The following is an 18806-nucleotide window of genomic DNA, read 5'->3' as shown; positions in this document are numbered from 1 at the left end:
GGTACACAGACCAGAAAAGCATCTTCTAACAGTGCACATGAAGCTGCAGCAATTCAGATATAGTCTGCTTCATTGACTGGCTGGCGATGTCCAGCATCAGCTACGTTTTTTCTACTCCTGCCTCCCTCTCCCATTTATTGGATCTTGGTGGTGGATGGCAGCTTGTCAACTGCTGACAGTGGTAACATATATGACTTTATAAATTCTGAGTATCCACTATCTTTCCTCATCTCAATGCAGAGTATTTGTCTTTCCTCTCCATCACAGTAGCACTATATTATCCTATTACAAAATGTAATAGTATTGACTTTCTCATAATGACAATATGTACTAAATTTAAAAAGATAGCTGGTGCTTATTCGATGTCTTCCCAATATTACAGCATCTGAATATTAAAGCAAATCATTTTAAATGGCAACCATAATGTATTTATTAAAAACCTGTTTGTTGCTAACCATGATATATTTATTACAAATAGAAGATCAGTGACGTTTACTTATTTAAAGCATTGCCAGTATTTGAAATATGTATTAGATGGGTATGATGGTTATATCACAAAAGGCTATAACAGAGCTACATAAATTACCAGCGCCACAAAAATCTGTAAAACAAATACATTGTTACAAGGCCTCCTGAATCATATTGATATTTATGTGAAATATCAACAATAGGAAAACACAATTTTAAAGCAACTCTGTCCAAAAAATAGGAAATTATGTTACTTTTGTAAAGCTTCATATTTCCTAGTATCAGTACCAAGCATGGCTCAATTTATGAATTCCCCTGAAGTGTTCTAGCAAACCAAAACTTGAAAGAGTGTTAGTTTTTTGGGTCCCCACAGCTCTGACAAGTTTCTCCCATAGTATGGACATAGATAAGCAGCTAATGTTGGTCTTAGGAGGAACATAGGACACAGAATGTTTAGTGGGGAGAAACCTGTCCCTTCACATCAACTTTGGTCAGCATAGTTATGGTAACAATTTAGCTATTGGACACCTGGTATACACTCCTTACCTAGGGGCTTTACATACCAGTCATTTTACAGACTTCAGAAATTTGTAGTCTGGTAGTCCAGTGTTTTAGATCAGTACTATGCTAAGAGATACTTAGACAGCACCTAATACAGACATTTAGGGCTGGGTGAATCTGCCCAGTTTTCATTTGCTAAGGGTTCCACAAATCTGGTTTCAATTTGCAATGGTTCTGCCATGGGGGACAAGGGTACTCCGGTTTCCTCCCACATTCCAAAAACATGCAGTTAGGTTAATTAACTTCCCCCTAAAACTTTAGACTGGAATAAAGATATATGGCAATGGTAGGGACTTTATATTATGAGCCCTTTTGTGGGACAGATAGTACATAGTCATGTCACTATGTCGGCGATATATATATATATATATATATATATATATATATATATGGCACTGGATCTTGAAATATTTTAACCCAATAATCAAAAGCATCAGTGTGTAGTACTTATTTGATTTGGATGTTCTATCTACCAAAGGCCTCACAGGTCATCTTGAGCAAAATCTTGTGCTAAAAAGAGCCACACCACTGGTCCAAGAACCAAAAATATTAAATTCAAGGCAACTTAACATGTAGTTGAAAAGTCAATGTGCTTAGAGTGTTAACCCTTTGTCAGAGCTAAAACATGCTACATGTTCGGAGAATACTGGAAGCTGGGCTCACAAAGACATCCATCCTCCATTTCAGAAGCAAACCCTGATAAAGGGAGGCAACACCCAAAGAATGCTGGATGTATTATTCCAGGTTAGTCTGCCTATGAATTAAAATACTAATACTTTGGAATTTTTAAAGACCAGTGTTGTGACACTTCTTAGAATTATGTGCATTGCTTGTCTTCTTCTATACACACACGCAAACTTTTGCCAAGTGTGCAGTACACCGATTACTACTTCTCAGATGTCATCCACATGCAGAAATACATTTTATAATTTAGTTACAAATTCAAAATACAGACACATATAGAAAAGATATTAGAACAGAATATGCAATTGTTAGTCTGATGTCACACATGTCCACTCTTTAAGGCAAAGTCAAATTTTCTAAGGGGACAGATTTTGGACAGAACTCCATCCTTTTTCTGGGTAGGGATGTAGACTCATTGCTGGAAGGCCTTGGATGAATAAACCATAGTTATTTTTCACAGCCAGAGTTTAACAGGGGAAGTATCAGCTTTCACTGATTAAAAATGACCAATGTTGCACTACCACATTTAAGATCAGCATTTATATAGTTTATATTAGATGGATTTATAGCAGATACTTGAATTGTTGAATATTCTGGCATGAAGAAAGACCACATGAATAAACCAACAAAAAACATTTATTTTAAAATAAAAACTAAGGTTGTAACCAGTTGCCACAAGGTCTATACCATTTTGTATTTGATTAAAAAAAATGATAAATACACATAATTACTAAACTTGAACATTATTATATAAAGACAAAAGGCCTAATTTAGGCACAGTCCCTAGTCAAATTTATTGATCAGTCACAGTGATTCAGTTTAAGTTTTCCCAAATCCTCTAACAAGAGGAAACCAGAACCCTTCATTGTAGCATACAGTTAAAAAAACAACAAAAAAAAAATCAAAGACAAAAAAACTATTTAAACTGCTGTCCAGTGAAGCTGCTTATTTGTTTCAGGAAGAAAGGAGGATTCGTTTTTTATTTGGTGGTTTTCTGCACTTGGCATACACAAGCTTGGAAAGATTTACCATATATACCAATTTCTGAGGACAGAAATGTGGCAGTTATCATTGCCGATTTGATTTTTATTCTAATATCTCGATATGTCAGCAATGACCCCCACCCCATTATCTCTGTTCTCCGTTACAATTTTAAAGTGACCCTTACACATCAAGTTCCCATTCCCCGTGAATTCTGATTATGATTACGTAAATACTCTTTCTAGCCCTTCTGTCAAAATCAGTCCGATAAAGACAGTTCTTCAAGAAAGGTTTTGGTTTAAGTCTATCATTATACACCATATAGCCCAATATAAAGGCACCGTGCATAGTGGGTATATATGGACAATAACAAGCTGTGTTGCCAAATACAACCCCCCTTAGTCTCCCATTAAATTTTAAAAAAAGTTAAAACGAAAATAAAATGTAAATTAAATATTAAACTTCAAAGAGAAGAGCAGGACATGACAGACATTTTATGTGCATGCTCTGTAAAGGATCAGCATATTTTAAATTGTACCGTACCCCCCAACTCGGTATATGTATTTCTGCAGCAGCATTAGCAGGTCAGGCATTGTCAAGAGAAAATAAGAATAATCTGGACAAACAGATACACATTTCCATATTTACATATGAGGAAGCAAGACTGACAAAGATCCTTCAGAACTAGAAAAAAAAAAAATCAAAATTAATTCCATGTCTGCCCACAAACCAAGCTGTGACATGGTACGAACACGGTTAAATCACAGGTAATCGGGACAGCTGGTTCTGGTCCATACACCCCTGGGATGGAATCCAGCATTTTTATATGCTAAACTCTGAATAGTGTTAAGGTGCTTCAATGCAGGCGGACTGAAGCAACTAACCATTTCACAAAATCAGACATTTATGAAAAGAATACATACAAGCATTTATAAGGTCAGATTGTCTTTGAGGATTTTTAGACAAGGAAAAGATCACTTAAGAAACCAAGTTCCAAAGGAACACACTAAAAATGCTGGCCTTCTAAAACTAGGAAATTATCACAGTTCTGGTGGACATTGGTCAAATGAAAGCATTTGACTTTTAATTCTGCCGCGCTTGAGGATGCATTTCATAGTAGTGCAAAAAGTAACAATGACATGCAAAATGCACAAACCCAGTACAATGATATAGAATATTGATAAATCAAGAAGGTTGTAATGGGTTATTGCACCTTGTACATTGATTGCTCTTTGCCTTAATAAATAATGACCTTGATGCTGTGCAAATACTATAAAATACATTGATGTACATTTCAAAACATCTCAACGTTCAGTAGATCTCACAAGATTCATGATTAGGAAAAGCTGCTTCCAGGTATTGCTCATCTCGTATCAGAAGATGAATATTAGAGGAGCAATGATACTTTTTTGTGCAGATTGGTAATTGGCTGAGCACAACCAGTCCATTATGGATTCATTGCAACTTTCCAGCATTATTGCCATAGTCAGACAACTTGAGGTCATAACTGTTGTGATGAATATTGTCCCAGTGGGATTTTTGAGCATATACTGAAACCCGAATGTCCATGACAGCGATGGATTCACTGCAGGTTGAATTATTGCTATATAAACAAGTACAGCATATCTCAGATGAAACACTTCTCAAGACAAGACCAACAGCTATAGACTTGCAGTGTAGTGTTGGAGAACAATGCAAATCCAAGTCAAAGTCTCTTTATAATCCAGCATTGAAGTTAAACGGATCCCCAACACCCAACTTTAATAAAGCTTAATTTAATGGAAAATGTGTTCATTTGGTTATTTTCTCTTCTTTCAAGGCACGGGTCTTGGTTGTAAACGTTTAAAAAGGTCAAGTTTTTTAGGCTTCCTGCCCAGTGGTAAATGAGATTAGGTCATGTTCCTCATTAATATCCAGGGGATAAGAAGGCACTGCAAAGATGAAGCCCTCATGTAGCAGTCACTGTGCATAGTGGAAATTAGCTAAAGCCCCATCGCTGGTGTACATCTCCAGGATTACAGTGGGTTGTAGATGGATGTTCTCCCCGGGCAGTTAGACACAGTTTGGAGCCGGTGTTTCTCAGTAAACGATCCTGAAAAATATATACATATTTTAGGACGTTAGGCAGTTTAGGTTAATGGTTCAAGTTAGTGAAAAGTGAAACCTATGTAACATATCTAAACACAAAAATGTAATATATTGCAGATTGCCTGTCCTTTAATATGGTGGCTGCATTTGTCGTCTTTTTCTTCAGGCGTTTTAGGGTGAGGATGCAAGGTATCCAAGGGGAAACAGCATTAGCACCCTAGTTCCCCCATAGGTTCAACAGATATTTATTCTGTACCTGCAGAGACCTTCATTCAATAATTATGAATTAATTATAATTAATCCAGGTTGTAGTAAGGGTTAGCCTAGGGTTAGGTAGTAAGTATTTTGTTTTTTTCATTCACCCTATTTTGCACTAAAAAGTCCATACTGACAACAACCTGGACTAGGTTCTTGATGACAAAAAACAATGTTTTACAGTGGTGGGAAGGTATTTAATTATCATTGAGAGCTTCAGGATATTGTTCATTGACATGCACCACATTTTATTCATGTACAAAGCAGTTTTCCTAAACATGGCGTCTGCCTATAAACTCAGATAAAACATGCAATAAAGGAAAGCAATTAGTACATATAGTAGAAGTCGCCTTTGTTATGCATTATTTATTCTTCTTCTGGTGCGCTTGGTCTTAGGTCACGGCAGAGCCTATGTGAGTGAAGACCAGCAGGTTAGGCGGCTTACCTTTGTCAGTTCCCATTCCTCATTTCCTGGAACAGTAGTCCCTTTCCCTTTGTACTGACACTCTCCAAGTTCCACTGGTCCTGGGCTATATTTGGAGCGCAAACACAGCTGCTTCCCGATATTATGTCGTAGTTCTCTTTGTGTAGTATATTCAAAGTACTGAAACAAATAAGCACCAAGGTTAGTAATGACAAATATTGGACTGTAATAGAAGTCTAGGTTCATATAAATTAGACTACTTTTTTCTTTTTTGCATCCAAGCACACCGGACCCTTACCTCTGGCTATTAAAGCTCTCCAAGACAAGATTGAAAAAAATTGCCAATAGTAAAGGATTTTTTTAAAATCCATTACAGCTTTTCCCATGATGATCTATTTTTGGACAGCTTTAAAAAAAAATCAGGCTCAAAGTATTTAAAGGTTTCAGTCATTCTCCTTCCCTCTTCCCCATTTCCTCCAGCCTATACATATAAGGGTCCTCCAGGGTTCCCTGTGCACTTACAGCTCAGATTCCCAAGCTTTTTAGTTATGGGATTGGAACATTACATCTTCTCTACAAGACAATGGCCATATGGTCTTCCTGACCTTAGCTGCCATTTTCTTGAAGATCAGCAAAGCAGCTCCCAAATCAGATAGATCTTTTGAGTGCCAACCATTCACTTGGTTGTCCGGGTCTTTCTAAAAGGCTGGCAGGGAAATCAGAGTAAATACCTTTATTGACCAAGGCCTCATGTACAGTGATCCTTATACTACAGGTTTTACATATCCAATGATACCATTAGAAAAGATTGTTATGTTGTACCTGATTTCCTCCCATTCCATGACAGGGATACATGATAAGAGGTTTTCCTCCATGGTTATTTTCTCCAACATCAAGGCAGTTCTGGGATCCTTCATTTTTAATCTACAATGAGAAGGATGGGAATAATATAGTTTTAAAATGTGTTTATTTACAAGTAACATATTAAGGTATCGTGAGCACACAGCAATCGAAGGGTGTTTCTATCCTTAATGAAAGTTATGTCACAGCACCCTATATCGGGTCCTCGGCAGCATCAGCGTTTATAACATCGTGGGGTTTACTACCCCTGGGTACCCAATGTTACTCTAGGTGCCCAGGAGCAATAACAGGCTGTTTTTTTCAAGCAGTGCTTATGCCAAATGCCTATGTAATCCCTTACAAGGCACTGCAAAATCCTAGCAGAGTGGTTCCTTTATACATTTTTGTGTTATTTGAAATGGCTTGCAAAAAAAAAAAAAAAACTCTTGAAAATGTCCCGCTTGCAAATGCTTAAAAATACTTAAATAAAAGTACAAGTCTTTAGAGGTGGTAAGAATGGCAAACCACCCCTGAACGCTACATGTAGAATCAAAAAAGTGCAGGTATAGTGCAGCCTCCCATCACCTGTAAAATATAGACCAAGGAACAAACTCATTGGGTCCAGCGTTACAATTTTTTGCAGGTGGTTTTGAGCAGTAAAACTGCTCGTATAAACCCAGACTTTACTTGTTTACTGCCTCTTGTTGTTATGCTCCCTGGGGAAGACCATGGGTTTTCTTTATTGCAGTGAGTAAGGGAAGAACATGTCAGGATCTATTTATAAATGTTTTCACGTAGATTGCTACATTTTCTTCTACAATTATACAAACAGCGTTTGATTCTTGGGCAAAAACATTGATTAACAGACCCCAGAGCAGCGGACCATGTCTCCCAGAGACATCGCAGGCTCAGGGAAGTGGGTGGGTTTTGGCATTATCACATAACATCACGACTCCCCACGCATGCGCGGTCCGGAGTCCCTGCATTTGGTGGTTGGGGACCACTGCTGTAAAATGACAAACTAGAAATGAGTTTCATAATGAAACTTCAACTTTTTAGGCGCAGTTATTCTTTACAGGCCAGGACTCGCACTGGTATTGCATAAATAGGATTATTATTCATCTGCCACACATCCCACATGCCACACATACACACTGGTGCTTTAATTCCTTTAATTACACTTACATACTGTAAAAAGTACCCAGCTTTGTAATTAAATGTAAACAAGGCATTTAATAATTCTAATTACCACAAGACCTACATACCATAGGTCAGGTCAGTAGTTCGGGATTAATTGGCATACTTTAGTCACAACACAAATGTTTTGGGTGAAGGTGTTCATTTAAGATTTAGAACATTTTAATGACTACAATTACAGTAACAAGGCTGAAACATAGAACAATGAGAAGACCAGTGCAGCGAGTGTTATAGACAGTTAATTTACATTTACTAAATACTTACGGCACCAAAATAGGTCGGTGACAAGTCTGGTATGAACATCTCTGGGTAGACCGTTTGGAGGTACCATGAAAAATTCTTACATTGCAAGTCATGTTTAAGCTTTAGCCGAGGGGAAAGGTCTCCAAAGTTCTTCTGTAATGAAAAATATCAGCAAGAATTAAAAGATTGTTGTGTAAAACTAAAACTGCTGCATACTTTATATTTAATGATTCATATGCATGCAGTCTTCTTTTATTCCACTAGAGGGCAGACAGCAGCCTGCAGAGGAATCACTGTACATTACAAAATGATTTTTAGATCTTCTCCAATCTATAACAAGAACACATTGTGACAAATATTTACAGGAAAAGAGGTTTTTACAGCAAAAAGAAAAACTACACTGCAGTATACAAAGACATTTTTATAGTTACGACAGAGCAAGTTAGATTACCAATATTAAAGTTTTGGCAATTGTATCTCTGATTCTAAGGCTGGGCAGCTTTTCTTTTGAAAGTTCTCTGCATCAAATTTGCACCAGGCAACGGGAAGCTCATACTTTACTGCTTATTTTGCACATGTACTAAGAACAATTCCTGAGGATGCCAATTTCATAACTGCATGCATTTGGAGGTTTAGGGAAAACCAAGCGCAGACCCATGCAAACCTTCAGGTTCCTGACTGGCATTCATACCTAGCACCCAAACCTTGAGGATTGGTTAGCGTGAATAGGAATTATATCTGACCACCACCAGCAGCATTCATAGAAAACACTGGCCTTCTCTCCTTTTAAATATTTCATAAAAGGTAACATTGTAAAATAAAACAGCAGAGAAAGGGAAAGCATTTATTAGGAATGATCATGGGTAACTAAGGTTTAATGGAAAGTAAAAAAAAAAATAAATAAGTCAATTTCATTAAAAAAAATGTTTAATATATGACCCACAGAAGTAGTAGCAGTAACCACATGCAAGAAAAAAAAAAGTTACTTTATCAAATGCTTTTTTGCCCTCTGTGGATATCCTAAATATACATTGCTGAGGTTTCAATGAAGTCTCAGGTGAGAGGAATACAATGTAACAGCAATGGGTGAATACATATGGATGCTATCCTATGCTGTAATGGTGACAAACAATGCATTGTTCCCTTAGCACTTACTTCTTTAACCATTTTGGCAGCTTGTTGGTTTCTTCGGTAGTAAATCTCTTTATAGTCATCCATCCAGACCTCTGCTAGGCGCACCTGGTTCCTAGTGATCACTTGTGTTCCTTTGGGGAAGGTGTGTGGACTCTTTGTACGAAACACGTGGCCCACTACAGAGCAAGGTATAATCTCCAACTGACCGCCACATTGCCAAACCTTTAAAAAAAAAGGAATATTTAGACCAATATTCTTTTTTACAATAGCCTTCACTGGGACAGTGATCTTGTTCATATTAAAGAGAACATTTAAAGAAAACATTATTGTAGCTCCAGAGCTGCCCTGAAACTCTGGAATCGTCTTCCTTGTCCTATTCGACTTGCTCCTACCTTCTGCTCATTTAAAAAAACACTCAAAATACACTTTTTCAGACTTGCCTACCCATCTTCTTCTGTCTCTTAAAACCCTCCATACTTCCCACCATTCCATATCCTCTCCTATTGTGTAATATTTCTGCCACCTCCTAGACTGTAAGCTCCTCAGAGCAGGATCCTCTCTTCCTCCTGTATCACTGTCTGTCTGCCATTTGTAACCCCTATTTATTATACAGCACTGCATAATATGTTGGAGCTATATATTATTAATATTAATAATAATAATAGCTCAGATGAATCCTCCAACTTGACATACTGGTTGACAAGACACGTCAAGGCTCTTTTCTGTTATTTGTAAACTTCTACTTCTGATTTATACAATAGCAGGGAGCGAAGTGTACCTGTTTGTGGAAATTGTGATCTCAACCAGTCAGAATTCATTTTAATTCAGACCAGTGAAAGATGGATTCTGTGTGCTTGCCATGAGTTACTACATTTAGAACAACCATAGGGTTATAATTTAACATTTGTACATACACATCTGCTTTATTAAGGAGTTCTTATTCCTGATTGCTAAAGCACAACTAAACCTAAAACCAAACAAAGCATCCATGCCAGCGTAAGTTCTAAATATTAGATTTGGAACTGATCTGTAAAAGTTCAAAAACCATTGTGTGGTTTTACACTTCTTCACATGGCCTCCCATGCCTTTTAGCTTCATGTTACCAGATTGAGGTCTGCTCACCGTCTTGCTCCTATATAAGGTTTACATTCACCTATCTACCCGCATGGTACGTGGACTTGTCTCGTTCGTTTTTCAGTTTAGCTGGGATTTAAGTGGCATTAACCATAGCAACCAGCCATAACTGAATCCAGTACTGGTCCCACCAAATCAATAATGCATTTAGGAATGAACACTTCATGAATGGTAGAAGATACATACTCTAAAAGACATTTCCACATTCTCTCCTCCCCAGATTTCCATTTGATCATCATAGGTTCCTATGTGCTCAAAGTAAGCTTTGGAGATGGAGAAGAGTCCTCCAGCAAAAGTTGGAGACCTAAAAGATAAATATATACTCAGATTAAATTTGATTTAGAATTAGACCATTTATTGTGAAAATTGTATTCTAAGCAGCAACTGAAAACTTGTACATGGACATTGTGTTCACCCGTGTTTCTCAACCGTTGAAATAATTTTCAGGTCTGCAGGGAATCCCTGCTATACTCACCATTTTCACAACCCACAGTATAGAAGTGTGGTGGTCAGTAGAAGAATGCCCCTTACATTGTTGGACATTTGGAAGGCTGACACCCTTAGAGAGTCCAGAAATATTTTAGATTTTTTAAATTGACCTGAGAGTCACAAACTGCTCATTGCTTAAGGAACCCTAGGGTTTTACAGAACCCCATCAAGAAACACTGGTATACATTACAGAAGCATCAGACTCCACCAGAAGCAGAATTGTAAAATAATCATAGGAATGCCATTTTGTGAGCTGACAACATATTTTGCACTAGTTTATGAAGAACAATGTGCTATTCAAATCAGTATTGGCCTCTAACTGGCAATCCTGATGGTGGACAGAAAACAGTATTTCAGTCTAACAAAGTATGCTAATCATCTCTCAATCAGCAGGTCAGTAAATAATATAAGGCTTCTATTAATTCCATTACAGTAACATCTGATGTTCAAAACCATATTGCAACATTAGCAAAAAATAGAATATGTAGTAAAAGTTTGTGGAACCCCCTACTTTGACATCTACATGAACTTGTTTAAAATCCTATCCCAATACCATGGGCATTATTATGAAGTTGTCCCCAACCCCACCCCTCTTGCAGTTGAAGAAGCCTCACAATTGTGGTTTGAATCTATGGAAATCTGTGTCCCTTCAGCCAAAACTGTATTCTTGAGATCAGTTATTGATATTGCACCAGAACACATGACTTGCACCAGTGTCCCAAGTTATCAGTAAGTCAGGGAGGTTAAGGTCTGACATTATTGGGGGGCACCTAAGATCCTGTGTTAACCATATCAATATAGAGCTGGCTTTGTGCACAGGGGAACAGTCATGCTTGACCAAAAATGAATCACACATTTAAAAGAACAGGATGCTCCTTGTATGCTAAGCTATAAACTATTATTCATCAGAACCCAATTAGGAGTTAGGAATGTGTTCAGAAGAAACATGGAACAGATCAAAATATTTAGTATTGAACAACAACAGTAAGCCAAGAATTCTCTAACCTAGTACAAGAAAATGTTAACATGGGCAGCACGGTTGCTTAGGGGTTAGCACTCCAGCCTTTTCAACGCTAGGTCCTAGGATTTTGCAGGTTCCCCCCGTGTCTGCGTGGGTTTCCTCTGGGTACTCCAGTTTCCTCCAACATCCCAAAAACATGCAGTTAGGTTAATTGGCTTCCCCCTACAATTGACCATAGACTACATTAATGACATATGACTATAGTAGGGATATTAGATTGTGAGCTCCTTTGAGGGACAGTTAGTGACAACTATGGAATTTGTACAGCGCTGTGTAATATGATGGTGCTATATAAATACTGTATAATAATAATAATAATAATTTGTTATTTCAGTGGCCAAAATGTGAGACAGGCACACATTAGTGTACAACAAAGAAACAGACTTTCAGATGACATCCCATAGTTGCATGTAAAATACCTGTACTTTATAAGGGTAGGTCTACCTAAAATAGAATTTTTTGACCAATACATTAAATATACACACACACACACACACACACACACCCCTCGACATTTTACTATTTGCCTAATACAACACATTTGGAAAAGTCCTACTCAAATCTTTTAATCCTCAGTGTCAGCTCTGTAAAGCCTTGTTTGCAATGGAAGATTTCACTGTAACGTTTGTGTTGTTTCTTAGAATGGATTAAGGTCCAAAGTGGAAGAGTTTAGTGACGTCAGTCAGGGGTGTGTAGGCAATAAGCAAACTGCAGGCCTAATTATCCAAGATAACCCTGTGTGTTGGCAGTCATCCCCGTCACACAGCCAGGCACACCCTCTGTACACTCAAATCACATTAGTGAGTGAGCAATCTCCAGTGCCACATCACCTCCACCACAGGCACACTTCTATCATACAGCTTTTACTGGATTAAAACTCAAATCCTGAGAAAGTTAAAAACTACTTTTGCAATGGGGGCTCCTCTCCCACTGCAAGCTCTGAATGCTTATTTTTGTATAGGGTACCAAGACCCTTCCTTTCCTCCTCTTTTGCAACCCAGACAATGCAACCTTACAGGAAAAGGAAGTAACAGTAGAAGTTAACTGAACCGGTTTGCTTTGCCCTGTATAGTTACAAGTTCACAATAAAAAAAATATGTTGTGTTATCTGAAACAAGACCAACGCGGTGCTGTGTAACTTGCTTCTCTTAGTTGAGTGCAATGCCTCTGCAGCTTCTTCTCTGTGGTTATTTTTTATGTTTGATTCCCCATGGCCGTGCCACAGGACACCCCCACTGATTGATCCTTAATTGAAACACACAATAATTTTTATATGCTTCCTGTACCACACTTTAACATGCATTGGTTTCCTTTAAAGCAAGGAAATAGACTCAAATGAGCAATGAACTTCGATACCAGAAACGAAACCGGTCCCTGATGTGTGCAGATCAGCAATGAGCCTTTTACAAACGCCACTATTAGTCACACGGAGGGAGGCGTTAAGGAGTGTCTGCATGCTGCCAGCTGGATTCTACAGATAAGACCTGAATGAAACCTGCAATTAATCTCCTAAAGAACTATTTTAGTGAATGTGGCACCCACATGTATCAAACCAGAGGTGGAATACTAGAAACAAAACTGGTTATTTGAAAAAATGTGTATTAGTGCATATAATACTGTATATAAATCCAAATAATTTATATTTTTTACATAAATATATTTGTATTTAATTCCAAAAATCCAGTAATGTGAATGTAGGTGGTTTTGTGGAAAATTTCTTATTCTACATACAGAATGAAAAATGTATTGATTGTATTTTTAAACCTGACCATAACCCTTTTATTTTTAGATACTTTTGAATTGGTGTATTATTTCATTAATATAGTTTGCAAATTAAATGCCATTAGCAATGTTAGTTTTTCTAACAATTGAATATAACATGGACATTCACTACCCCTTCCCAATATTTTCATAGACATTTCCATTTCTCAAAGATGCATACTCAGTTACACGTATGTCTTGTATTCTGATGACCTGTCATTGGAATATGTGTTTAAACAAACAGATGTTGCATGTTTTGGGACTTCGATAGAATATATGTCCAGTTTTACACCAGGGATCCAAAAAACAAAAATAAAATATATATGTATTTAAATCAAACCCAAAATTTCTCCTCTATGGCTGTCCTTCGGATGCTATTTGATTACAGTTCTACAACCAAACGGTTTTGGCCAGATCAGGTTTAACACACATACACCTACGGCAGGATCATATCCTTGCTGTCTGAATGGAGTATTGCTACTCTATCTAGAGCACCTGTACAGTATTTAGAACTTCATAACTGTACCCTGATACAACATAGATGAGAAAAAAAAAAAAAGACATGATGATATGTTCATCTCTCAACAGTGGCTACAGATGGGGAAACTAATAAAACTGTGCAGAACACAGCCTGACACACACACACACACAAAAAACACCATGTATTAGTCATTTCCTCCTAACTGTGGTGCTAATGTACTTTGTGGCTTTCCCACTAAGGCAATGCCTACGTATAAAACTAATACAAAAGCACATCTAAAAATACTGCAGCCGTTATCATACAAAACACTTACTTAATGGGGTAAGTTTCGTCCTTTCTTCTTTCCTTCTCATGGGCTGGGATGGCCTCCCAACCAAAGGTTAAACTCCAGTCAAAGTTGCCACGACTGTGGTGTTTGCCGTATTGCACCGGCTTGGAAAACTCAAAAGTATTCAGGTCAATAGTTGTAATATCTGGGCTCACAACAGCTGTGTAATCTTCAGCAATTCTAGATAAGAGTGGTTCCAACCAGCCATGGAAACATTCACCTGTGTAATGCCAACACATAACATGTCAGATACATACCCACACATATACCAGGCAGTTCTAGTTATGACAACTTCCCTAATCTGCATTCAAGTCAAAAACTTTGAGTGCCAAAGACATCCAGACAGACCACATTTTTCAGAGAGAGGTCTGCAATGGCAGCCTTTGTATTTCATTACCATTCATATAAGAACAATGAAAACTCAATAGGAAAAATTATCTGGAACAAGTATGGTTTTTGTTTTCTGCGAACCAGTTTCAATCCTGTGTTAAATGTATACATTTTGCAAAAAAAAGAAAATTGCTCTAGCTGTTTGGAATGTAAATGAAGAGAAATAAAACACACCTCATATTGGGTTTATCTTGTAAATCAATTTTCTTACTACTGCTGCTATGGGCGCCATACCACAGTTGCTGCAGTAAATGCTAATTTATTAAATATGCTCAGATGGTGTCCAAGAATGTCTTGCTTATTATAGGGTTTTACTTGTATATTAATTAAGAGTGGATTCCTGCATGTTATTATAAACAGCTGCAATTCAAAAAAATTCACAGCAGAACACCTATAATTAAATCTGATTAAAGTGTCTAAACTCACATGTGATGACAAACACTGGAGTGAGATATAAGGAAATTCAACCCAGATAACCTGTAAACTCCACATTCCTGAAATAATAGCAATCAATGACTCGGCTTCCCGAAACAAAAGCACTCTCCTTTCTCCATTATCTGTTAGAATTGTGTCATGTTACTAAGGATGACGTGTCCGTATTAGACAAGTTCTGCTGGTATCAGGAAATATTGTACACTTGTCAGTACTATAATCCTAAACTGGCCACAGAATTTTAATTACAGGCATTGGGCAATACCCATATCTTCTGTCTCTGTTACCCCAAAGTAAAGTATTGCCATCTGTGTAATGGAGCAGAACTCAATAGGGCTCAAAAAAAGACAAAAAACAAATGTATAGTAAGATCCCAACATATTAGATTACAGGTGGGCTTTAAATTTTGGTCCCTATGCCATAGGGATTACAACGTGATAAAGACTGCTCCAAATAACTCATTTGTGTCTAAAGAAATTTCTTTTAGAAAGCATTTGGAACAAATTCTTTAGCAACAGGCTAGGATTAATTTTGCAGTCAGCCACTAGAATACTTTTATTCTACACAACTGGATAAAAATTGATGGCGCGCAGAAAGCCCTGTCCTGGACAAAACTGCAGTACATCAACACGGGAGAGGATTACATTGAGCCCTCTTTTCAATGTCTGGGGAAATCAAGTGTGGCAGATGCAATCCAACTTACAATGGGCATCCAGGAAGGTCAGCACCTCGCCTGTAGCAACGCTGGCACCTAGCAACCTGGCAGTGATTAAACCCTTTCTCTCCCGCTGTCGGACGACTTTCACTATCTGCAGAGACTTCACATAGTTGTCCAACTCCTCCTTCAGGTATTCTGCAAAATAAAACACATGCAACACCTTTTAATTGAAACTACACAGTGAACTCTACATTGTGAAGAAATAAAGGACACAGACGTCTTTCAGTTCACTAAATTCTTTTTGTAACAAAATTAGAAAATGGACTGCTTTGTCACAATCTAATTCAGGAAACCAAATACCTTTAATCATCCCAGGAACATTGGCTACGTGATAACCTAGTCGTGTCAGAAAAGCCCTGGCAGACCTGATGGAGTCGCTCATTTCACTACAAATGTGAGATATCAGAATCTTTCATTAATGTTGAGCAGAAGTACTCGAAAATTATTACCTGGTTACTGCTGGAGTGAGGCAATAAAACTACACATAGAAATGTGCCTAGGGGTGCTAGCAAGTGACGGCGAAGACCACTGAGCCATTGAGTCTGGCTGCTGTGTCTGGAATCCTTACGTCAAGCCAAAAAAGCAGTATAACTTGACTTTAAATTCCAGCCAACACTTTTTTAAATTTTGGAAAAATAGGGAAATGGGTTAACAGTATTGGATTCTAATCAATTTGTCCATTAGGACAGTTACAACTACACCTCGTGCTATAGTAATAACTGCTTCCAACCCTTTACCATTATAGCACAAAACCATTTTATTATGGTCTATCCAACTGAGAGGTTTATACATGAGTACTACCTAGTACCACTGCAGGAAACTTTTCTACAATTTAGTCCTTCTCCCCCCATGCATCCACACAACAATCTCTAAATACCTCTAGTTTCTAGTGTGTGTGTGTGTGTGTGTGTGTGTGTTCATTAGGGAGCTTATTAGCAAATGGACCATCTTTTATATTGGGGAAAAAGCAATTTCAGAAACATAAAAGATAACAGCATTATAAATATATCATTCCTATATCACATACCAAGTAAAATGGCTAAAATTCTGAATGATTTACAGGCCAGATTTAGCAATGAAAATAATTATACTGAAGGGTATTGCTGAACAAGGAAGGCTGTTTAAACATTTGCATGGATTACACCTCATATTCATTTCCTTGACGAATGTATTCTGACAGTTCAAGGTGAACACTTAACAGGACATGACAAGAAGATTCAAGGTTTGAACATTTACATTCTCAGAACCATTGTAAGTTAACCTCCATCAGGTCTATATGTACATTTATAAAATGCAGAGGTGTATATGCTACATTTTGTGCAGTCCTCCTGTGTGGATTTGTATTTGTTTTGGGATCAAACCATATTGTGAGCCAAACAAGTTCTCTTCTACAGTCCCTAAGGCAGTCCTTTCAGTATCCTAGTAATGACTATGGTGACTTCACTTACCATCTACACTAGCATCATCCACAAGGATGACTTCTTTCAGCAGGATTGCAGGAGATGTATGTAAAACACTGTACACAGTCCGGAGGAGAGTTGACCTGGCCTCATTATGGAATACAATAATCACACTAGTAGTAGGAAGTGAAGGGCATCTCTTAAATTTCTGCTCAATACACCTGAAAAAAAAATGGAGAAAAAAAAATGTAAATGAGTAGACTGATAGACTGATTTAAGTTTGTAAATCTGCACAGTGTGTAGTGTTATAAGTAGCTAGACGGCAAAACGGGAATAGCATCATAAGCTGTACCAAAAAGGCAACATCAGAACACAGAGGCCATTAAGTGAAATGTCTCACTTGGAACAAATTAAGAACATTCCAAGAAAAGGAACCTGTACCGGCCATTAATGAATACTCATGTAGCCCTGTTCCCTCATAACAGAGCTGGAACATTCTCCCTTTTTAATGTAGCAGATGGCTGTCTTATTGATTCTGCTTCTAGACATCCTTGGAGGTTGAACTGTACCGTTGAAACCTCAACAATCTCAAACTAGCACTGAGCACATTCACGAACAACAGAGTAATGGAGCGGTTTTAAAGAAAACAGCCTGCTACATCCAAATATAATCCAGGTCAGGTAAAGCCCAACTAGCGTTTACAAAAAGTAGCCTGGCAGAGGGGCTTTTCTTTGCACTGCAAGAGTTAGGTGTTCATTCTGGGAGTAACTTTACTTGACCTATTAACTTGCTTATGGGGGCTCCTGACCAGTCACCCACAGCCTCCTCCGTAATGCACTCCTGGTTCGGTCTTGGGCATTAAATGGAAATCCCTATAATGCAGGGCTGGTTGTCCTGCATTTTACAGGAAGACACCAAGGGCCTGCCTACAGCCCAGAATGGTGAAATGAAAGAGAAGCACCTTGGATAATAGGGGAGCAAGGTGGGGAGCTTCTAAATCTCCAAACCATTGGGGCATTCTGTAGTACAAATAAGTAAGCTGGCAGGAATGATAACTGATGGTGCACATGCAGAGGCAAACTATACAAGAAGGTCACCACACTTATAGAACAGATGTAACAAATTTTATCAAATGAAAAATCTAACGAAATCAATACAAGCAATTGGTGTGTATGAAAACCCTAACTATAAATATCAAATTTATAAACAGGAAACCAAAAGAAGTGAAAGAGGCCTTTGTTCTGACTCTAGTCAGGTAATGTTAGAAATCCTAATGGTGTAATAAAACCGGTACATTTCAGCCATTACATTAGTGATAAAGCATTATACCAAAGATAAAACTTTCAATGCAGTAATGGTAACATCAGTAAACCAAGGATGAGGGCATATTCAATGCAACAATCTACCCGCAATATATATTGAAGCCTGGGGATTCTATTGAATTACCTTTAATAGTGAAAACTGTCACAAAGAAAATGCTTTTTTTGTGGGTATATTATCAAATCAACAAAGTACACACATATATATATATATATATATATATAGCATTTATATTTATGCTGCAGCAATTCATTATAAAATTATCAATGTATTTCCATTCATAGTTCTCTTTAATTGAGCTTCTTGTGCTGGAGTGGCAACAATGCTGCACTGCTCCTGAATCCCGGTGTCACTCTCACATATGCTGCAATGCAAGGTGCACTATGGTGGAATGAACAAACGCTGCAGGGGACAAGGCATTGTCGCTGTTGTTTATAGACCAGGTATACTGCTATTG

General features: G+C 37.8%; 1 protein-coding gene across 2 annotated transcripts in view; it reads right to left on the bottom strand.

Annotated features, from left to right (window-relative positions):
- Positions 1-2331: 2331 nt before the first annotated feature.
- The window catches only part of GALNT6 (polypeptide N-acetylgalactosaminyltransferase 6), a 42956-nt gene continuing 26481 nt past the window's right edge, over positions 2332-18806 (bottom strand). For both annotated transcript variants that reach the window (XM_072406980.1, XM_072406973.1), the window contains exons 3-11: positions 17078-17250; positions 15615-15764; positions 14075-14309; positions 10196-10313; positions 8897-9097; positions 7763-7894; positions 6284-6385; positions 5483-5641; positions 2332-4786 (exon numbers count right to left, since the gene is read on the bottom strand). In XM_072406980.1, coding sequence (XP_072263081.1) covers positions 4673-4786; positions 5483-5641; positions 6284-6385; positions 7763-7894; positions 8897-9097; positions 10196-10313; positions 14075-14309; positions 15615-15764; positions 17078-17250 — 1384 coding nt within the window. In that variant the 3' untranslated portion in view covers positions 2332-4672. The remainder of the gene's footprint in view (positions 4787-5482; positions 5642-6283; positions 6386-7762; positions 7895-8896; positions 9098-10195; positions 10314-14074; positions 14310-15614; positions 15765-17077; positions 17251-18806) is intronic.

This window comes from Pyxicephalus adspersus, chromosome 1, assembly GCF_032062135.1.
Source record: "Pyxicephalus adspersus chromosome 1, UCB_Pads_2.0, whole genome shotgun sequence".
Classification (NCBI taxonomy): Eukaryota; Metazoa; Chordata; class Amphibia; order Anura; family Pyxicephalidae; genus Pyxicephalus; species Pyxicephalus adspersus.
The sequence above is the reverse complement of the archived record's forward strand: the minus strand, read 5'-3'. Positions and strand labels throughout refer to the sequence as shown.